A 23,972-nucleotide genomic window follows, 5' to 3' on the forward strand; every position below is an offset into this window, starting at 1 on the left:
ATTTGGGAGAAGACTTGGATAAGCTTTATTTCTTTCCTCTCTACTCACTCCAACATCCAGCCAGTAAGGTCCACTCTGATTTCTAGGCATTTTTAACCTGGAATCCATGGGTGAGATTTAGACCAGCGGTTCTCAAGCTGTGGTTCCCAGATCAGCAGCATCAGCATCACCTGGGAACTTGCTGAAAATACAAACACTCTGGCTCCCCTCCAGACCTGCTGACTTGGGAACTCTAAAGTCAGGGCCCAGACATCTGTGCTCTGATGCACACCAAAGTTTGAGAACCACTGAGCTAGTGAATAACTTAAGGTGTGTATGAGAACTTCTGATGTATAACAATATGGGTGAAATAGTATCTAATTGTAGGTACCAGCATTTTATGGGAAAATCCTTGGCAAGCCCTCTTGGGGGTAGTAAAGATATGATGGAATAGGTTTTAACTGCCTCCAACAACCAAAGGGTGTGGAAGACATTCTGTGTGAGAAGGAGAGAGAATTTTGTTATTTTACATTTGAAACGGGGGGAGAAGGGAGAAAAGGTAAAAGGGAAGAATACATTGGAGAGTAGCCAGGAAAATGAGGAGAGGCTGCAACTTCTGAGATTAAGGGTCAATGAAATTCCACATTGGTGGAAGGAATCAAGAGGCATTTTGAGAATGGTGAAGCTGGCATTTGATTTGAAATGATGTAACCCCATCATTTGTTTTTCACAAAAAGAAGAAAGAGGGGAGAGAGAGAAATAGAGAGGAGAGGAGGAGGAAAGGAAGAGGGAGAAAGAGAGAGAGAGAAGGAAGGAGGAAAGAACAAAAAGAACACTTTCTTGATCTACTGAACTCATGAATGGTTGATGTGAGTGGATGTTTTTATGAAAATTTAAAAAGGAGTTGAATTTCACATCTATGTACAATGGGTACAGCATAAAAATACATGGGAACTTGAAGGTCAAGTAAGAATATGAACCTGCCAAGAATTTGCAGATACTTTGAAAAAGGCTTTGAATTTCCATAGTATTGCATGGTTTTAGGGGTTCGAGTCAATCTTACCTAAGTTTTGAAAGACAAGCTTTAATTGACAGTTGGAATACATTACATAAATTATGGATGACATGGAGTGGCAAGTTCCAGTTGAAGACTGATGTTGTTTTGCTTATTTAATGCTCCTTATCCACTATCCTAAACCTGAGTGGCTTAAAACACTCAACATTTTGCTTATGATCGTATGGATCAAGAATTCCAAAAGGGCTGGAATAGATGGTTCATCTCAGATCCACATGGTATCAGGTGGGTGATTGGGACAGGAAGACGTATTTCAGGATGGCTTCTTCACTCACTTACATGTGTGGCTTCATAGAGCTCCTTGGCTTCTTTCTCCTTGCACTTGGCCTTTCATTCCTCAGGCTTCTTCATGTGGCAGAACATCTCATGGGGTAAACAGACATTATACACAGTGGTTCAGGGCTACAACAGAGAATATTTCATGGGCTAGGCAATAGAAGCTTCCAGTCACAAGACCCAGTACAACTAGCACAGCATCACTATTATATATTATGTCATTAGTGAATAGTCACAAACCCTACCTGGAGTCAAGAGGAGAGGACATAGACTGTACTTCTCATGAGAAAAATAGCAAGGGATGTGTGGCCTTCTTCATCTCTGTGGATAATAATTTGCATGTAGTTACAGAGTACCTGATGAGTTTCAGGATTTCTGCAATACGAAATATGTTATCCCCTGTATCCTATGTACCTGTACCAATATTTATCAACTTACAGGCAAAGGGTAAAAGATAGTTTGAGTAACTACCAAATGAATGTCAATGTTGTCATTATATCCTAGCTAATTGGTAGTATTTATAATTATGAAAGTATTTTAGAGTCTTGCTTTTCAAGATTAGGTTGAAATTTGGAGAGTTGTTACCAATATTATCATTTTAATTTAGTAATGACATTGAATAATCAGGTTAAACCTTTGCTTTGGGTGAATAAATGATGAAGACACAACTCATCCCAAGTTGAGGGATCTCTCAAACCAATGGAGATGTTGAATCCACACCTTTGAATAAAACAAATGCAAAAATGGCACATCTATTCTGTCGAGAAGATTCATTAATAGAGAATCCAGCGAAGATGAGCAGTTCTCACACTGACTTAAAAGTCTAAACGTTTAATATGGGGACATCATTGTCAAGGTAGATTTCAGAAAACCAAGCTCTTTGAAAAACTTCTATTCACATCTCACTGAACACAATATGGTGGGCGCTTTTATATTCTTTCTGTTTCTGTATAAAACAAGAGGCTTGTTACATCAAAACTAAGATGACTCTTTTAAGCCCCCACTAAGATGAACCCAGTAAGAACTTGATACTTTCTTGCAACCACAGTTTCTTATACTTTATTCTAATTTGTCCTACTGGTCAAGTGGAGAGCTTTTAGGCTCTTATATGAGAAAGTCACTGTTTCTTATATTCCAGGGGGCCAGCAGTGGCTACAGAGCTAATAGGTTTATTATCAGTACAAATGATACCTAATACAAAATGAAATTGAAAACCAAAATTACATCCACGTTTTAGGTATAAACCTAATCATTTAAATTTAGACATCTGTGATTTTCTCAAAATTTATCTTTGCAGCTCTTTTATCAAGAGAGCCTTGGAGAAAAAAAAATACACTGTATGTTAATTTTAAAAAGAGAGAGAGCACCTTGGACTGGATGAGTTTGATCCAGAGGCTCATTTCTTATATTCGGATTGCACATATGTAGCACAAATGCCACCACTCTTCCTGCCCAGCACCTACTGAAGACATCAGTAATCAATCACAGTGCACAGTGCTGGGCTCCTCTGTAAGTCTCAACAACCATTTCCAGCACAGTCGTTCATACGACTCCCAGCAGTCAAATAAAATTGAGACCCCAAGTAAAATTTATTTGGCAGGAGGGGAAAGGGAAGCCCCAAATGTCTGTTACAATGGCTTGCACATAGTAGGCCCCACCAAAATATGTGTTGATAGGAACTACAGATGTGGTCCTTCTTTCTTGCATGTAGTAGTTAAAAAAGCAGCAGATCTTAAAGTCCAGCTGACAATTGGTTATTTACTACCCCAGATTCAGCAGGTATCTTCATTCTACTTTAAATTAAAAAAGGTCAAATCTGCTTTGGATTTTTTAAAATATTTGTTTATAACAGGGTCGCCTACATGGCTCAATTGGTTGAGCTTCTGACTGGATTTCCGCTCAGGTCATGATCTCAGGGTCCTGGGATGGAGACCCAGGTAGGGCTCCCCACTCAGCATGGAGTCCCCTTGTCTCTCTCTCCCTCTGCTCATCCTCTCTCTCAAATAAATAAATAAATCTTTAAAAATATATATATATATTTTAGGGGCATCTGGATGGTTCAGTTGGTTACGCATCTGACTCTTGGCTTTCACTTGGTTCCTGATCTCCCCATTGTGAGTTCAAGTCTCATGTTGGGCTCCACGCTGGACATGGAGCCTCCTTAAAAAAATAAATAAAATAAAATACAAAATAAATAATATATATATATTAATGGCAGATACAGTCTGAAGGTCATGGTAACATATCACATAGCAGACGCAGGTTTCTGAAGTCCCTTTGTGAACATTCCATTCCATTAGAAAGCAAGCAGTTTCTCAGTTTCTACTTAAGTAGTAGAAACAAGTAGTTTCTACTACTTAACAGTAGAAACATGATCTCCGTTTCTACGCCTTCATTCCGTGGAAATATCTGCGAAGCTTGTCATCCTTTTGTTAAGAAATCCTCGAGTCTGGTTCCTCACTGAGAAGGCACTTCCATTAGGTCATTCCAAGTAAAATGGAAGTTCTTTTCCGTATGGGTCGTCATCATCCTTGGCTGGAAGCCTATGGCTGATAGCAAATCTTCTTTATTTCTATGGAGCTCATCAACATAAATTATTTGGGACTTTACTTTGGATTGGCTTAACTTAACTCAGATATGTTTAGTTTCTAAATGCCACCACGTGCCACTTTTGCCACCAGAGCCATAAAACTTCAGTAAATATTTATGCCCTGCCTTTCTGCCCGAGACAGCCAGTCTGGGGCTTCAGCAAGGGCTGTGTTCCTCCTTGCTGTTAAATAGTTCTTTATAGTTGTACTCCTCTCAGCCAATATCTGTAATGGTCCATTTCTCATTTTAGGAGCAAATGACTGCCCAGATCTACAATAAATTAACATTCAAAACTATTGATGTGAGAGATTTGCTGTCAGCTACTCAAGGGCACTTCCTGGGAATTCAAGGCGAGCACTGGCTCTGGTCTTGAACCGCGTTTGACAGAGGGCAAGGCTTGGTCGTGTTTCTTAGCTTGGTTCATTGTTTTTCTTTTGAAATGTAGTTAATTGTGTTTTCCCACTGTAAAAGCTCCACAAAAAAACATGAGTCCTTTACACTTTTGTTCATGGGTCTGATGATTGCTTTATCTTGCTTTTCCTGCATTTTTTGTTTCTTTGTTTTCATAAGAGCAAGTTCAATCCAAAAGCTAATTGTAGTTGGTAGGGTTTGCAAATAATAACTTATTTTTGGAGCTATTAAAATTTCTCAAGTTAGAGTTCACCTGCTCTAACTACTCACTAGTTAGAGTCACTAGTGTTTACTTGAGAAATTTTCTAATTTAATACAAACACACAAGATAAAACCATCTGGGATAGAAATTTTCTTGTGAAAGTTTAATATTTGTCAAGTGTTCTGTGGATCAGTTTTGTACATAAGCTTTATACAAATTTATTTAGCTGTCAAAAAAATTGACAAGTGAGTATGTTATGGCTAAACTCATAACCTAACAATGTTCATCACAGAGAAAATATTTATATAATTAAGATTTGCGAAGGCTTCTTTCTTAAAACTACTACAATGCATTCATAGTAAAGCATTTTTACTAGACCAAAGATATTACCACTCAAAAACCAATACCTAGATCTTGACATGAAATACACAGCTGATGGAATTCTTATAAAATTAATTGAGTCTGGACTCATGGAAGAAGTGCTCACTTATCCAAGAGGGTCTGACAATAGTAGTTTAAAAAAAAAAAAACATAATTCTTGGGGTGTCTTTGTGGCCCAGTCGGTTAAGTGGTCAACTCTTGATTTTCGCTCAGGTTGTGATCTCAGGGTCGTGTGATCCAGCCCCACCTCCAGCTAGGAGCTTAGTGCAAGTCTGTTTAGATTCTCTTTCCCACCCCTTTGTCCCCAGGCCCCTGCATGTGCTCTCACACACACTCTCTCTCTCTCAAATAAATAAATAATCTTAAAAATATATATATAATTCTTCATTTGCAACAACATGGATGGACCTCAACACTACTGTGCTAAGTGAAGAAGTCAGACAGAGAAAGACAAATTCCATGTGATTTCAATTACATGTGGAATATTAAAAAAGGCAAAACAAAACAAATGAGCAAAAAACCAAACACTCTCTTAAGTATTGAGAACAAACCGGTGGTTACCAGTAGGAAGGGAGTAAGAGGATGGACAAAATAGGTGAAGGGCTTAAGAGGTACAAACTTCCAGTTATAAAATTAAAAGTCACAGAAATGAAAAGTATAGTATAAGGAATATAGTCAATAATATTATAATAACATTGTATGGTAACTATACTTATTGTCGTGAGCATTGAGTAATGTGTAGAATTGTTGAATCAATATGTTGCACACCTGAAACTAATATAACATGTCAATTATACTTGAATAATCATTTTTTTTAAAAAAAAGAAAAACCTCCAGGCCATGTCTATTTATCTATCTACCTAAAAATATATATTTTATTCTTTAAGTTTAATTCTCAACAATAGAAATTTGCCTGATCTTTTAGTCTTTAGTCCTTAGTTGTGCCATATGGTGTCATATATGTGTGCATATATATATATACATATATATATATACACATATATATATGTATGATTCTCTTTTGAATATTTTGAATATTTGCTATGCTAAAAGTAATCAGGAATTACTTTTGTTTTATTTTCTTCAATGGCATCCATCCATAGATTTGTCACAAGATCTTAGATTAATGGGGTTATTTGACATTGCTAAAAATATTCCAGACTCAAGGCATTTGATAGGTTTGCCAAATAAAATACTGGGGGAAAAAAGTCACTGGGAGATATTGTGGGGTGAGGTTGGGGGAAGAACATGAATATTCTGGGATGTGGCTTTGAGTTTTCCATATTTGTTTCTAGCCTTTTTTTTTTTTTAAAGATTTTATTTATTTATTGGACAGACAGAGATCACAAGTAGGCAGAGAGAGAGAGAGGAGGAAGCAGGCTCCCTGCCGAGCAGAGAGCCTGATGAGGGACTCGATCCGAGGACCCTGAGATCATGACCTGAGCCGAAGGCAGCGGCTTAACCCACTGAGCCACCCAGGCGCCCTGTTTCTAGACTTTTTAATTTGGAAAGAGTAGAAGTAGGGTTTCTAGGTAAAAACACAAGACGCCTAGTTAAATTTGAATTTCGGATCAATAACAGTATTTTTAGTAACAGTATGTCCCCATTTTGCAAATATTGATTGTTGATCTGAAATTCAAATTTAACTGGGTAATCCTGTATTTTTATTTGCTAAATCTGGCAACCCGACCTACATGGCTCAGTTTATGCTCTAAGGCGTATTATGATTTCACTAATGGAAAGATAGGCATTAAGGCCACTCGTAATATAAGCAGTGAAGCATTGTGGGAAATGGAGAGCTTCTTTTAAGATCATTTTATTTTTTACCCCTTGATTCACCAAATATCTATTGAGTACCAACTAAGTATCAGGCACACTCCTAGGGACAGGCTATCCATGGGGGACCCAAACCAGACCTGATCCTTCTGAGTGCTTCCAGTATAGGGGGGGAAGCAGGTGATGAACAAGCTCACTAATTACGCCAACTGTGGTAAAGTGGTGTGAAGTGGACAAAAGTCTTTCTCTGCAATAATTGTCTGCTTCACTGATTCAAACAGTTTCAATTAAGTGGAGTTGATGGCTCCTTTTTTTTTTTTTTTAATAATAAAGGTTGTGGGCAAATTTGATTTAAACAAGGTGAGTGGGTGGTGTGCCCTGAATACTACAAGCCTGGCTAAGCACCATCTGGTGGTAGAGATTTTGAATTTCAGCTTGAATTTTTGTGGAATTTTCTTTGTTAAAGTAAAGATAAATTTTGAAAATTAATCTGCAAAGAGAGACTTATAAGTTGTAAGAAATGTTAATAAAATGACATCCAAATTAAAGTTATCAGAATAGGGGCGCCTGGGTGGCTTAGTGGGTTAAAGCCTCTGCTTTCGGCTCAGGTCATGATCCCAGGGTCCTGGGATAGAGCCCCACATCGGGCTCTCTGCTCAGCAGGGAGCCTGCTTCCTCCTCTCTCTCTGCCTCTCTGCCTACTTGTGATCTCTGTCTGTCAAGTAAATAAATAAAATCTTAAAAAAAAAAAAAAGCTACGAGAATAAAACTGAACTAAAAGAAAAAAATCCATTCAGTTATTTTTGCATTGAAAATATCTATAAGTACTTATGATCCAATGAAAATAATACTTAGGATGACACAATACTCTACCAAATACTTATATGACAAAAATGTAATTAAATATTAATACAAGAGCTGTAAATTGATTATTTGTGTGCCAACCATTTGACACGGATTATCCCATATAACCTTCCTAATAACTGATTGAGGTACAGGACCACATCACAGAAGTTTCCCCATTAGAAAATATCTTGGCTTTTAATAACCAAACCTCATAGAACATATTTCTTTCTCAATACAACATTTTTTAAAAGACTTTATTTATTTGACAGAAGGAGAGGAAGAGCACAATCAGGAGGAGCTGGAGAGGGTGAAGCAGGCTCCCCACCAAGCAGGGAGCCCATGTGGGCCTCAATCCCAGGACCCTGGGATCATGACCTGAGCCGAAGGCAGATGCTTAAGGACTGAGCCACCCAGGTGCCCCCTCAATACATTTTTGTGCCTTTGTTTATATTGGGAAAAAATATACTTCCTGAAAACTCTGTAATTTTTTTAAATAAAATGAGGTGTAGGAAAAATTTTGATTTACATTGCAGATAGACTTGGTCTAACATCCAAATCATGTGTAGACAGACATGTTGGGAATCACACAGAATTTAACAATGAGGCTGTGCATCTCGGTTGTCCCTGCTGCTAAGAAAGATGACTCCTCCCGATTTGTCACCACAGGCTGCTAATATTTAGCTCTTGTTTTTGCTTCATAGTATCTGACAGTGTGTCGCCTCCCAAAGATGAGAAGTTGTTGAGAAAACTATGGGAAAATAGGCGAGTGATCAAAGTGCTGACAATGGGAGAGAAAATTCTACTGAAAAGAGAGCAATGTTTGATTAAGACGTTTTGGTTATTATCAGAAGATAAATAATTGATGCAATTTATAACCTAACATTTTTTGTTTCATACATACAGATTCATTTTACTGTGTTTTCATTAAGTTTTAGGAAGCCCCGGTAGCTTTTATCATGTATTATAATTTTTTTCAATGAAAAATAATGGAAAACAGGCTCCCTGTGGGTGTTTTCAGGTGGAACCTGATTTTCAAGAATAGATTACTGGTGTTAAGCAGGAGATACCTGGGATCAAGCCCCACATTGGCCTCCCAGCTCAGTGGGGAGTCTGCTTCTCCCTCTACCCCTCCCCCCTGCACATGATCCCTCTTTCTCTCTCGATAAACAAATAAAATCTTTTAAAAAAAAAGGAATGGGATTGGTAGCATGAAACATACAGCGTGTATAAAGTGCATGTGTGTGTGTGTGTGTGTGTGTGTGTATGCCTTGTAACATACTAACACTGACTTAAGCAAATGTGTGTATATTTGTCTTACATAACAAAAAGTCTGAGGCAGGGCAGTCCAGGGCCAGACTCATTTCTCTCTCCCATTCTGCTCTACTGTCCATTACAAAGCATCACTCACACTCATAGTGGTCACTTGCCAGATGCCAGATTTTGCTGTACCCCAAAACTTGCAGCTGTTTTTCAGAGAAGAAAAAGGAAAGAGGCAGCCAGCCCCACCATTCCCACTTGTATTTCACATTCTGACTCCTCATGACTGCCCTAGCTGCAGGGAGCCGTGAATTCAAGCCTCTGAATCATAAGTTACAATGAGCTTATTACCACAGAGCTTGAGGTCCTGCTGACCTAAGGCATCATCAGCTGTGGTTTGGCTGTGGCTATGCTCTTCATTTTGGGACCCTGGTTAAAGGAGCAGCCCTTCTGGGGGGCCACACGCTTCCCACCGTGGAAGGGCCCAGGAGATGGCAGAACCATGTGATGGCTCTTACAGACTGCTCAAAAACAGTATCTGTCACTTTTCCCCACAAGGCGTTGGCTAAATTTAGTTATATATTAAGGCTGTCAGGAGGACAGAGAAATATAATCCTCTTACAAAAAACATCACAGATGCTTGGGCATATCAATATAATCTTTCCTGTGTGATAAAAGCAAGCTAGTGAGACTAGACCGGAAATGGAAGTTGAGTCAGCCGTCTGTAGTGTCTGCCACAGTTCACACACACACACACACACACACACACACACCCCACACACGAGCGCACGTCCACACACCACCCACAACATTTTTATTTATTAATGTTCCAGAGTATTCCACAGAGCAAGTATTCATGTCCTTTTGGAACTGTGGTCTTGAGTCACATCATGTCCCTTTGACAAAATAACTACCTATAAAAACATCCTGACTTAAAATACTTCGCCTTTAATGGGGACTACAGTTCAATTCAGCATTATAGTAGATTCCTTTGCAATTGCACAAGTAACAATCTGTGTCACGGTTATTGGAAATTTTGTGTACATTAAAATCCACTGTTGAAGACAGTCTCTTCAGTAAATGGTGTTGGGAAAACTGTACAGCTACACACAAAGGAGTGAAACTGGACCATTGTTTTACACCATTTACAAAAATAAATTCAAATTGGATTAAAGATTTGAATGTAAGACCTGAAGACATAAAACTCCTAGAAGAAAACATAGGCAGAGAAACTTTTTGACACCAGCCTTAGCAATATTTTTTTGGACCAGCCTCCTCAGGTAAGGGCAAAAAAAGCTAAAATAAACAAATGGGACTTCGTCAAGCTAGAAAGCTTCTGCACAGTAAAGGAAACCGTGGACAAAACAAAAAGCCGCCTACTGAATGGAAGAAGATCTTTGCGAATCAAACATCTGATACGTGGAACCTAAAAACAAAACAAAAGAACAAATGAAACAGGGGCGCCTGGGGGCTCAGCCTGTGAAGTGTCTGCCTTCTGTGCAGGTCATGACCCTGGAGTACCCCGGATCGAGCCCTGTATCTGGCTCCCTGCTCAGTGGGGAGTCTGCTTCTCCCTCTGCCCTGTCCCCAACTCTTTCTCTTTCTCAAATAAATAAATAAAATGTTAAAAAAAAAAAAAAGAAAAGAAAAGAAACAAAACAGAAACAGACTCATAGAAACAAGAAACAAACTTCTGGCCACCCTAAAGGGGAAGAGTTGAGCAGGGGGAGGTGCAGATGAAATAGGTAAAGAGGATGAAGAGATCCAAACTTCCAGTTAGAAAACTAAATCCTGGGATATAATGTGCAGCATAAGAAATACAGTCAATAACATTATACTAACTTCATGGTGACAGATGGTAACTAGATTTATCATGGGCATCATTTTGTAATGTGTGAGACTATCAGATCACAATGGTGTATACCTGAAACTAATAGGATATGGTATGTCAATTGCACTTCAATTAAAAAATCCACTATTGTCAAGGTGATATAATGAACTGTGTTTATTTATAAGCCAGGAGAATTTCAGAGAATAGTCATGTCTAGGTATTAAACAGTTTGCTTTCCCTTTTCTTCTTAATTAGGTGCTGTCATACCATGCAACATGTTCAAAAGCCGAAGTTGACAAGTTTAAGGTAAGAAAGCAAAGTGTGCCGTGCTAGTATGTCACGTTAAGTTCCACACAGCATTCTGACCAGTTGTCACTTGCCTCTGTAGAATCGTTCCTGCCCACTAGGTATTAGGGAAAAGAACTGGGCAAAGGTGTGTTTTGAATATTTCAGTCTTAGAGGGGAAAAGGGACTTACATATATAACTGAGTAGCCCCTTCATGATCATTTAAATGACTCAGTATTTATTTCTTTCCACTTGTTAAGTAAGTGTGATATTAGAAAAAAATCTGTGTAATATTATGAGAATCGGGATACCTGGCTTTAACATTCGTTTTTCCTCCAACTTTCTGTTCACTTAAAATCTGTATAGTTTCATCTGTAAGAATAAGTGAAGAGATTAGGATAATACTAGCTAACATTTGCCAGCTGCCTACTATGGACCACAATACAGAGCATTTTACCTATATAATTCCTTGGAGTTTCCTAACCCTGTGAAGTACATAGTCATACAGATGAGTCAGTTGAGGCGTGGAGATAGTAAGTAGACAGGCCAAGGCCAAATGATTGTAAGGGGTAGAGCCAGGCAATCTGTCCCTGAAACTGCAATTCCTAACCACTGTGTTCATTGCTGTTCAGTGGAAGCTTCTTTCAACTCCAACATACTGTAAGTCTGTGAATGAGTCTTACATATTCTTTACCTTTGTTTTTTTAAGATTGTATTTGTAAGTAATCTCTACCACCAACAGGGGGCTCGAACTCACAACCATGAGATCAAGTCACATATTCCAGCTGAGTCAGCCAGCCACTCTAGATATTCTTTTTCATCTCGGTCACCACCATTCTCGTAAAGGCAGCACCAGAATTCTTGTTCCTTGCCCTGCATTTCTATCCAGTCGTGGTCAAAATGTGAGAGTGTGGGAGACCTGAGTTTCCTCCCTTTTGAAGGCTTTGGTCTCTGCCTTTTTAAGTGTTTAAGGAGGTTCAGAATGATCAGCTTAGCAAACACAACAGTAAGAAAGATAGTGTTTTGTATTGGTATTTGTATGTAATAACCCTCGGTGGCTACTCTTCTAAGAGTTTCATTTACATACAGATGCATTCATCTTCCCAGGAACAATGGTCCAGAGACCTTTGGGCCTGATCCCTGCATCAGATCTTTAGAGTTGGGGCACACGAATAAAGAAAGGGGATAAGGGAAGACTCCAAACTCAGAGTGGGGATGAGGGGACTGCTCAGAAGGGCAGGGAGCAGCACACTGACCATGGGTGCAAGCCAGCTGCACGGGCTCCAGCCAGGGATATATGGTGTCCTTGGCTCAATGGGAGGCTTAGGAAAAGAGCTGCAGGAAGAGTGACCCAGACCAGGGCGGACATGTTGCCAGCAAGAGGTGACAGCTGACAGCAGAAGGAGGAGATAGAACACCCCAAACTGTGGCAGTCAGGGTCTGTTGTTAGGGAGATAAACATCCTGCGTATCAGCTAGAATGTGAATGTCGTCCAGGTATCCCTTCCTGTATGTTGTGTTCACTGCTCTATCCCTATGGTTCTGGGAACATGGTGATACTTAGTAAATATGTGTTGGATGAGGAAGGAAGGAAGGAAGGAAGGAAGGAAAGAATCCATAAAGCATCAGTGTTCTGTAATTCAAAACAATTATTCATTAAGAATATGTTAAAACCATGGTTACCTATGATTATTTTTTGTATCTTCTATCTATTTTATAAATATGTCCATGAAAAGTAGGTACAGCTTTTGTACTTTAATAAAGTTTAGTTACCTAGAAATCCGATTTAGGGAAATAACTTGCCACCAATATTTTACTGTTCTTACTGTTTTATATGTTTACTGTTATTTTATTATCATCATTGCTAAAATAAGGAAAGGACCAGCAGGGAGAAAGACAGTAAGTCTTACAGTGGGACAGATACAACTGTGGGAGCTATTTGATGGGACACGTACAGAGGCACAGCAGGTCAAAATCGATAGCTGTGTACCCTCTAAACATACCGCCCTTTGTTTGGCTTTAATTCTTAATTCCATAGAGTAAGGAAAACACTGCTGTCTTGGAGTTTGTCATGCTTTTCTATTGTTAGCTGGCAAACATACTAAAAATAGCAAGTATTTAAATTTGAGATCAAAGGGTTATTTCATCTTAAAATTATCAAGAATGTTAACTTAACTGATGTATTCCAGATTTTATCCTGAAAGATATTGGTAAGTATCTTATTACAATGTAATTGAGATATAGTAGATAATTTCAACCTAATGGCTTTCTTTTTCCTGATATACAAAGTAAACAAAGCATTACCATAATTGGTGGCTGATGTCTTATAACTGCAGCAATAACATTAAAATGTAGTCAGCTTAAAATAATCCTGCACATAGACACTGAAAGTATTTACTGAAATTTCACACTGGAGTGTGTGTAGTGGCAGTTTCCTAACATTGTAGCTAAATAGCAGTAAATAAATGTTTTGTTTTGACCCAAATGTACAGATAAACCAAGCTTGCATTCGAATATATTGTAACCTCTGCTACTTAGAATAATTTTTTAACAGAGATAGTAAAGAAAACAGAGAGAGATTTGAAATCTGGAATCAGAGTTATCCATAAAACTTCATCATTTCAGGATGGCTGAGTCAATGTATTCGGTTATGTGCAGCTGGGCCAAGGTATTGATCAGTGATTCAGAGATGAAGTCAGGGTTTGGAAGGAAATACCATCCTCTGGTGCTGACAAGGACCTGGAGGTCAAATACACACTTACATAAGCCAGACTCCGGTAGCAGCCCAAACCGTGCCACAGCTGGGATTCAGATATGTTGAGAACACCACTGAAAAGGGTTTGTTTACACGAGAGACTGGGAGGCCTCCTGGTTAAGAACACTTGTTAGTGGAAATCGAGGCCACAGGCCTCAGTGTCTAAATGATTTCAAGATCAGCGTGCGGTTTGTCTCTTGGATTTGTCCCTTACCCCAGCCTCCTATAGATACATCTTCTCAGCTAAAAATGTGAATGGAAAGGTATGGACCTCAGTACAGTTTCAGGGCAATGAGTGACCCCGAGAGCATGAGGGTTCCAGAGTGCGGATAGAACGCAACAGAAAATGGCAGCCTAAGAGAAAGGAAGCCTCATATAGACCAGAGGGAAAGTACCTTCTATCAAAATGACCAGCAGAAGCTGAAGGAGTCAAGGCAAGCTAAGTGGTCACATTTTAAGGATAAGTAAGGTATACATACCCTGAGAACTCTCAGAAATAAGTAGGAGAGATGGAAATCCCATAATATTGAAGAGTATAATACATACCATTAATTACTTTCAGTTCACTACCATTTGTACTCCTCAGTGAGATAGTTTCAAGGAACATAGATTTCACAGATGATAAACCTATAGCCAATCTTTAATAATCATTAATGCAAGGCTAATATCACCTTACCTTTTTTCATATCTTGTCTTCCTATTCCATACCTGTCTGTGTTTGTGGATTTCTTTTCCTATTGTAGAGTGCCAGGGTAGAGGGAAAAGATGTTTTCATTTCTGTTTTGTTTTGTTCTATTAGCTACGTTTCTCCTGTTGGGAAAAGTCTCTTCATGGGTGAGTGGTGGTAGGTAGATGAAGGGTGGTCAAAGTGTGAAAAACACTCTAGAACTTTTCCTGGATTATCTAGCCAGAATAAGTAGATGAAACAACATGTAGTTGCTCATCTAGGAATGTCAGAACCTAAGATGATTTTTGTGGTTCTGATATATTATTTACACATTGGGAAACAGTCTTTTTTGGAGAGTCATCTAAACACAAAAAGATCACAGAAATTCCTGGAACTAATGAATTAAATTTTTCAAAGTCTGGTTGAGGTTATAATGTTAATAATTTGTCCTTTATGGGCTGGTTGCCCTGTGCATCGAATGAGGAAATGAAAGAATGGTTTTTATCCTCATTAACATTTACTGATCTTCCTTGAACTTGAAATAAGAAAGGTGTGACCAGAAAATTTGTGCAGATTTTAGTGCCTGTTTATATCTCTTGTGCTCTGTGCTAACGGGAATAATGTATAAAGACCATATTGACAATTAGATCTCTTTGAAGATGACTGGTTTAAAGGCTTTTAATAACCTAAAGATGCCAGCTGTGATAACATAAGAAAATGAGTTTAGCACAGCAATTATATGCTCCTGTAATTTTATGCACTTTCCTAAGATTCCAATGCGGTGGACAGACCAAACAGTTACCACTATATACGCCAGTTTACCAATTAAAATCAACTCATGGATGTTCCCGTGTTATATTGCCACCTTTTATCATCCCTTCTTTCAATTCCAAACTGCATGAGTTATGGCTGCAATCAGAGATGAACTCGTTTACGGCACCATTTAACAGCCTCAGTAATTAAACACCGATAACTCATGTTGGGTGTTTGGGCTTGGACTACCTCTTGCGTATTTCAAGTTATCAATGTTAATGCCTTGACCACAAATTAACATCCTGGTAAAGTAAATAAAATAAAGTGCCCAAGAAGAGGTACCCCCTGTGGCCTTTATGTACCAAAAGAAGAATGGCCACATCAGAAATAGCCTCTTACAACCTTCTCTGTAAGACAGTAGGTAGGGGACAGACTGGACAATGGGATGGGGTGTACTAGGCTTTTTTTTTTTTTAAGTAATTAAGTTTGAAGAGACACCTTTGATCCGTGAAATAGTCAAAGGTTATCATAAGTCCTGACAGTTGTGCGGGTAGATGTGTCTGTCATAGGTCCTACACAAGGGTCCCTGCACAAGGAGGAAGGTGTTGGGGCTCACCCTCACTCGGCTAGTCAAGGAATGGGTTGCCTCTTCTCGACTCAACTCCCAATGGATGCACCTTTGTCTAATTGCACAGAGGCAGAACATGTGCTGCCTACTTCCCCACCAGCTCTATTTCCAGAGCTGTGGAAATAGTCCAGTCCTTGCACTGGCCTCTTGCAGAGGAAAACCTCATGTAGACAGAGGATAACATCGTGGCACTTACCCTAACCCAAGTAAAGAGGCAGCTGCCAAGGAGGGGAGGGGTCAGGAGGGGTCAGGATGCCTCAGGAGCCCAAGCAGAGCTCCATGTGGTAGAGGCTTGGGGAGCTCATGTTCCCCCACCGCAGTCAGTAGGAAGCATCTAAGGGCTCCTTCTTGGTAGGCTGGGTGCTTCCACAGAGACACCATCCACGACCTCAGGATGCCTGCTAGGGAAGAAGACCTTCATCTTGTTACTCCAGCCTCCGCCCTCCCAGTCTTCCTGAAATGCCGCCTTTGGAAATCCCAACAACCAACCACTTTCCGGTTCACCTCTGCTTACTTGTAACGTTGTTTAAAAGCTGTCCTCGCTCCACAAATAAGTGAAACCATATGATAATTGACTCTCTCTGCTTGACTTATTTCACTCAGCATAATCTCTTCCAATCCCGTCCATGTTGCTACAAAAGTTGGGTATTCATCCTATTTGTGGAGCGTAACAAATAGCATGGAGGACAAGGGGAGATGGAGCAGAGAAGGGAGTTGAGGGAAATTGGAAGGGGAGGTGAACCATGAGAGACTGTGGACTCTGAAAAACAATCTGAGGGGTTTGAAGGGACGGGGTGGAAGGTTGGGGGAACCAGGTGGTGGGTATTGGACAGGGCACGGACTGCATGGAGCACTGGGTGTGGTGCAAAAACAATGAATACTGTTACACTGAAAATAAATTTTAAAAACTTAAAAATAAATAAATAAATAAATAAAGCTACCCTCACAGCAGTCGAGGAATCATCTTACACCTAACCTAGCCAGTCTCCTCTCTTGTCCCCACCTCTTGACTTGAGGGCGTTGTTGTTACCTTAAATAGTATCTATACCAAGTTTAATTTCCGAGATTTTTTTCTTTTTATCATCAGGGAGTTCTTGAACCTTCCGCAGGAAACTGGCTGCAGGGAGAACCTCTGGGAATCTGCATCCAAAAGGGCCTGTCCTGCTCCTGGGGCAGGAGGCTGAGCTGGGCAGCCTGCATTGCTTATGACATGTCCATAAATCCTTGGGGTGCTTTGTGTCCAAATGTCCGCATGTTCATATGGGCTTCTCTTTATGAACTGTCTCTTCGAGGAATGCTAGGTCAGATAAAAGATAGTTACACTGTGGGTGCCTGGGTGGCTCAGTGGGTTAAGCCTCTGCTTTTGGCTCAGGTCATGATCTCAGGGTCCTGGGATTGAGCCCCGAATCAGGCTCTTTGCTCAGCGGGAGCCTGCTTCCCCTCCACCCCCTGCCTCTCTGCCTACTTGTGACCTCTCTCTGTCAAATAAATAAGGAAAATCTTTTAAGAAAAAAAAAAATTACACTCTGTCACTGTTGAGTGTCAACAACACAGAGGAGGCAACGGTGTGAGAGGAGCCTGGGCTGTCAGCCCAGGCTTGCCTACTGCTGCACTATGCGGCTATGAGTTGAGGGCTCTTTAAAAACTCACCTGGCCAGGCACCTGGGTGGCTCAGTGGATTAAAGCCTCTGCCTTCGGCTCAGGTCATGATCTCAGGGTCCTGAGATTGAGCCCCGCATCAGGCTTTCTGCTCAGCAGGAAGCCTGCTTCTCCCTCTCTCGCTGCCTGCCTCTCTGCCTACTTGTGATCTCTGTCAAATAAATAAATAAAATCTTTAAAAAAAAAAACTCACCTGGCCAAGCTCCATCCCATGGTGACCCCGACCTCCTCTCTAATCAACTTCAACAGTCATCATTTGATTCCTCTTTCCGTTTGGAAACAAAACAGGGACACCATCTCTGAAAGGTCATGAGGAATGTTGACTTTCCCTGGAAGGAAGCATGTGCCTGGAAGGGTTCTCCCATCTTCTTGCTTCCACACACTAATACAGCTGGTCCACTGTACACCTGGAGTGGCACACATGAAGGCCCAGGGAGTCTACCCTATGGGAACAAAATAAAGGGCAGTTCACTTTTGGTTTCAGAACAGTGATAGGTCCTAAAGGTCCAAGGAAGACAGGAGTGGAGGACAGTTGTATGGCCCAGTTAGAGTGCTGACTTCTGAATGATGAAGGGAGCTATAGAGGCCAAGGTGGTCAGAACTTTCCAGAACATTAGGCATCTGGGACTGTATCACTCTCCTTCTTTCTGGTTTGCCTCTAGTTAATGCAATCTATGACAACAGGCATGGTACTGGGAAATAAAGAACTGATACGCCCTCCCCTCAGTGATGGTGATTTGACTTAGCAATCATGATGGTTGGTTTTCTCTCTGCATCTCCTTCAGTACATAGGAGCCACAAACCCCTTCCCTCCCTATCCTCTCCAGAGGCCCACGTTGAATATAACTGTCCATTCACCTTTGAGTCCTCACACTTACTCACTCCCATGGGCTCTTCCCTCCATTTGGACTAAACATGTCTCCCACGCTCCCCCACCCATCCCACACTTAACCCTCATCTGCACACTCCCAGTCATCACTAGCTCAGATCCTCATTCTTCTTTCTCGTGCAGACATTTGGTATGAAGCTCTCCTAGCTGGTCTCCCTGCCTCCCTTTATCTCTCACTCTTTTTTTATTCTTTAAGTCAGCTCTTAGACCACCATAAGATCTGCTCCCAAATTCATCCCGTGCATAGTGGCCAGATTAACAGTATTCTGCTGGTGCTGGTTTCCATCTTATAAAGCTCAACATCTTCTATAAGCCTCTAGATTCCATCATTTCAAATCCTTCATTTGGACATTAAAATGGGTGGAAGACCAGTGGGAGATACATGCTTCCAGTTACAGAATGAACGAGTCACAGGAATAAAAGGTACAGCAGAGGGAATGTAGTCAATGATACTGTAGTAGCATATGGTGACAGACGGGAGCATAGCGTAACGCGTAGAGAAGTTGAGTCACTGTGTTGAACACTTTAAACCGATGTGACCTTGTGTGTCAGCTATACTCAAAACATCTAAAATAAATAACTACATTCATTATAATAATACTTCTAAAAAGTGCTTTGAACTCTCAGCTCCAGTTCACTTCTCCATCCTATCTCCCATGTTCCCATTGACCCACTCTTCACATGAGCTCTATTTGATATTTTCTGTCCATTCTCTGATCTCTGTTCCCATTCCTGTTTCCATCTCAGCGTAGTTAGAGTCCTGACGGTCCATCAGCTCCTGCTCAGTCGTGCTCTCCGTGTAGTCATTCTCACTGTAATTCAGGCAAAAGTAATCTGCTTGTTTGCCATTTTTTCATTATACTTATCAGTTTCTACCTTGTGATATAAATCTTTGTGCACCTGTCCATTCACCTGATTAAACCAGGAACATTTTCAGAGCAAATCCTGGTCTTACTCACTTTCATAACCCTTGTATTTCCGTAAGTCATGTCTTGCCCCTGGGAGCTGGAAAATTTCTACGAAATTCATTGAACAATTTGCGGTTTTATTGGCAGAGGTGGTTACAACATGTGAGTAGAATTTGGAAACAAACATCTATGACAATAAGAGTGTCTGCAAATTGTATCTCAGCACCTTGTTTTAAGTTCTAGGTTGCTAGTTTCCTAAAAAGACTGAACTATATGAAAATAAAGAGATTCAATTTTTTCAGTTAGGATACTCTCTTTGGAGTGTTCAGTAATGACAATATCTGCACAATATAGACACAAAGTATATATCTTAATTAATAAATATTTTGTTGCCAAAAAAAAGGCTAACCACCATTTGAGCCTTGAGCAAGTCATAATCACTGATCACAGATATATAAGAATATATATAAAATATAATAATAATGTCAAAGTTTATAGTACTTTGACAGTTATGAGACTGTGACACAAAGACATGAAGTGAGCAAATGCTTTTGGAGGAATGCCACTGATACACTCACTCAACACAGGGCTGCCATAAACCTGCAACCTTTAAAAACCAAAGTATCTGCCAAGCACAGGAAAGCAAAGTGCTTTTTTAAAGCAAAATGAGTCATGCGTGTATTAAATAAAATTCTTCACTCATGTAGCCTGCTACCACCATCCGGAAGACTAAATCTGTTGAAACTATTCTTTTCTTTAATCTCAGGATGCCTTTCTAAATTCTTTTTATTTGTATGATCCTGAGTTCTGTCCCTTCTACCTATTTTTGAAATTATGTGCTGCTTTGAGTAGTTCTGTGTCGTTTCTCACAGTTGGCAAGGGACCCACCCAAAATCATTTTTAAAAGTGCATAAATCATGATTCTATTGATCTCAAGGCCGGACATGAAATACTAAGTTAGGAGAGAATACCTCGCTTGCCAAACGGTCCCTTTTGAAGCAGTCTTTGTAAGGCTACGGACATAGGAGAGAAAATGAACATGACAAAGCAGGCGCCAGATCTCTGGGTTCATTTACAATTGCTAGACCTCAGGTTTCCTCGTCTGTGCAACAAAGCCATTTTCAGCTATAAAATGCTATAATGTTATGAGCCTATAAAATGTATCTCCAGGAGGGAAGGGGAAAATAAAACACATAGCAACATAAAGTTGACAAAACATCTTTAAATTTAAGCTTTATTTAAAAATTTGGGTATTTGCTGGAAGACTTGGCTCAGCTTGATGTAATTACATATTATAAATGATTTCCAAATCCCACCATGGCTCTTTTATATTTGAAGGGTAACAGTATACAGTAATACTTGTGAGAAAGATCAGTGATTTTTTTAGGTAGGACAAGAATCTTAACCTCATCAGTTTAGAAAGTATATACTAGGGCTACCTATAAATGTTTAAAGAATAATAATGCCTCAAATAATGTATAATATGACTTAGCAGTGTATAAAAACATTTTCCTTCTCATTATCTTACTTGAACCTCACACCTCTTAGTGAGGGCAGGGTCATTAACCTATACATACAAGCTGATCAAGAACCAAAGAACCAGCAAGGAAAAGCCACATGCTTGGCTTTGATTTTCCCTCTCCAGTATTTTGTTCTGACTTTGAAGACAATGCTTCCCTTCAAGTGCTGAATAGGAAAATGTAAGCAATATCATGGAATTTTATCCTGAAGTCATTTCTTTTGATTTCCCTGTTATTCTTGGAAACTCTGTGGCATTTTGACAGTTTGTGGGCCAGATAAGTGTGAATGGTGATGATGTCTGGGGAAAAAAACAATTTGGGGTTGAACTTAACATAGACATTTAAGAAGAGGCTTTTCATAATGCTCTTTAGTCAGTCGATATATAATACTATTTTATTACAAACTTCATCTTGTATTGGGGTTGTATGGTCCATGTGACTCCCAGCCCTGTTGTTTCATACTGCTTAGAAACCTAAGGATATTGGAAACAGCAAACATTATGAAGATATTGCATCATTTTGAGCAAGGGGGTATATGATTCATTATTCTGGCATCTTGCTTGTCTTCCTTATGGTCTGATTGGCTATCTAGCTGTATAGAAATCTCCCGACATCTGGAAAGCTCAAAGGAAAGAGAACAGTCCCACTTTATTATCCTGTGTTCTCCAGGCCTGCCAAGTACCTTGTAAGAAAGATAACAAGGGTATGAGATTGCGAACATCAGTTTAAGGCTGAAGCACTTGTCAGGAGATAAAGTCTTATGTTTAAGGCATGAGAACTCATGAACTGGAGACTCTTTGGAGGAAGATATGAAGTGAAGAATGGGAGACTGGGTTTACATTTGTATGTTTCTTACACTGATACACGGTATTCGGGACATCACGGACAGTAATTTGCATATCTGAAATAAAACAACTTTAACATAAGACTCTAAGTTAAATTGTTAAGGACTCTCGAACATTATCATTCCAAATGAAGCTCTGTCTATAGCCTCGATTTTGTAAGTGTGAATATGTGTGGGGTGTGTGTGTTTGTGTGTGTGTGTGTGTGTACGGATGTGCGTATGTGTGTACACACTTCAGCTTAAGGGATAGTCGAATGATTTAGTGTTTCAACTGTGGCGTTAGAAAAAAAATGGCAATTCGTTGTCTCCAAAGAGAAAGGTGATGGGCAATCTGTGAGAAAACCAGATCTGAGGTGGACCGCTTTGGCCACTGGGTGCCATCCTTGCTCCACGTAAGGGTTTGCTGAGCCACGTTTCTAGGAAAATGGTTAAGACCTGAAAGACGGTCACTGAAAGGTAATTGGAAGATATAATAATGTTTGTGTGTGCACGTGACCTGGAATATGTTAGTGACACAGCAGCTTATTTATCTGCTAAAGCCCGAGGTGGAAGGACTAGGGAGATCAGCCCTCTGGTTCAGCCTTACCAACAAAGCCTGGGTAAAGCCCTCTTGCCGGCTATATTCCAATGAGCAAATGGGTACAAAGGAGGCCCAGTGGAGGTGCTGGGAGTCGATGGGGAGGGGGTGTGGTGGTTATCCAGAGGCCAGGTGTCCCATTAATTATTTGTATGGTTGCATATCGTGCGGTAGGCACAGAGCCGGCCTTGAACCCAGCCTTCGGTGTGGCTGTGCTCTGTCCCTTCCAATGCACTCCTTTCATTACCAGAGCTGGTGGAGCCATTCAGCACTCTTCCCCTCTCTAGGAATGCTGGGGATGCATGTTGGTGGAAATAGGAACTCTCTTTGGGGTGCGTTTTCTTTCCCTGGAAGCCATTCATGGGGTCTGCAAAGACAACACTTTAACCAGGCACCAGAACATCCCTAGTCAAGGACACAGTATCTGTGCAGGATTTTTCTATCTTTGGATATTAACACTAATATACGCAAAACAGAAGTTAAACTCAGCTTTATGAACAAGAACAGCCACGGAGACTATTCTAAGACTGTCTTGGAGGACAGACCGACGTTTCCAGCTAGGGCCTCACACATGTGGTTGAGACTAAAAGGAATTAAGGTGTGAACAAGTAAGAATTTTAATAAAAATCAAAAATCTGTGATTTTCGGGATCCAAGGGATCCAAGCTCAAAATAGGTTTTATCCCATACCCCCAGGGGGGGACTGTGCATCCTGCCTCCCTGTTGGCCCGAGAAGCCGCCCCAGAACAGGCTTCCAGTTGTTTCCTCAGGTTCTCTCATCAAACCCCCACACCCATGAAAGGGGAAAGTGTAAGAAGTGCTGGTGAGAACTTCAAAAGGGCAGGCTTTTCTCAACCTGCTCAGGGATAAAAGGTTTAAATGCCATCCTGCTGTTAAGCATCCACAGGTGGATGGACTTTAAAACACATTTTTCTGGGCTTACTGTAGGATAACAGGATGCTAGTCGTTACATACTTCTCAATGTTGCTGCTTGCTAGGAGTTGTGTTGTTACCGCTGTAGCATTCCTTCTGATTCAACGTGCTTTTTTCACCGCCCTTATTTCACTGGATGTTAACAGAAGCCCTTAAAGGAGGCATCAGTGGCTTTATTCCACTCATGGGTCAGGCTGCTGAGGGAGACCGCACGCCGCCCATTCGGAGGCCTCCTTTCTTGCCACGGAGGTCCTTTTTGGGACTCTCCTACCCAGTATGTGTTCAGTTCACACAGCATGATGGTCAATCATAAACATTTAAGGAACATTTTACCTTGTGCCAGTTCTCTTTTCAGCGCCTTACCTGTACTGCAAAGTAAGAAATCGAGATCTAGATGGGCATGCTGAATTTGTCCTATTCCCTTTCGAAATAGACATGGAACACTTTTTGTTTTAGGTTCTTCTGGTCCTGGTTTGGCCCTGTCCTTACGGTCTGATGACGAGCCCTTCTGAAATCTAAGGCTTAGTTCTTGATAGATAGACAAGTTCAGATTTCAACAGACTCTGCGAAGAGCGTGTCTGTTCATTTGTTTGTAAGGTGATGCAGTCGGAAGGCAGTCCGGGCCTACCGCTGATGAAGGTGTGCTTTCCAGACTTCGGCCCCAGGAATAGAACTTCGGACCGGTTGTGGGATCTAAGAGTGATTTTTCCCCTTGAAGGGTAGATCCCAAACAGCTCTTGTGCTGAATGATCCCATTCCTCAGTATTCCAGGTTCATTTCTCCCAGCATGTATTGCAATTCATCTTGGGCTTTCCAGAGACAGAAGGGAGTTCTGTGAAAAACCAAGCTTTGTGATGGTTTTTGCAAGAACAGGTGGCCATCCTCACCACTGGGCTTAAATTTGTCAAACAACTCCATGAAGCCCTGAAGCT

General features: G+C 40.5%; 1 protein-coding gene across 1 annotated transcript in view; it reads left to right on the forward strand.

Annotated features, from left to right (window-relative positions):
• LOC131827927 (dual 3',5'-cyclic-AMP and -GMP phosphodiesterase 11A) overlaps nucleotides 1-23,972 on the forward strand; it is a 248,434-nt gene that overhangs the window by 105,059 nt on the left and 119,403 nt on the right. The window contains exon 11 of the mRNA XM_059168871.1: nucleotides 10,879-10,929. Within this exon, the coding sequence (XP_059024854.1) occupies nucleotides 10,879-10,929 (51 nt within the window). The remainder of the gene's footprint in view (nucleotides 1-10,878; nucleotides 10,930-23,972) is intronic.

Source organism: Mustela lutreola, chromosome 3 (assembly GCF_030435805.1).
Source record: "Mustela lutreola isolate mMusLut2 chromosome 3, mMusLut2.pri, whole genome shotgun sequence".
In the NCBI taxonomy this organism is placed as follows: domain Eukaryota; kingdom Metazoa; phylum Chordata; class Mammalia; order Carnivora; family Mustelidae; genus Mustela; species Mustela lutreola.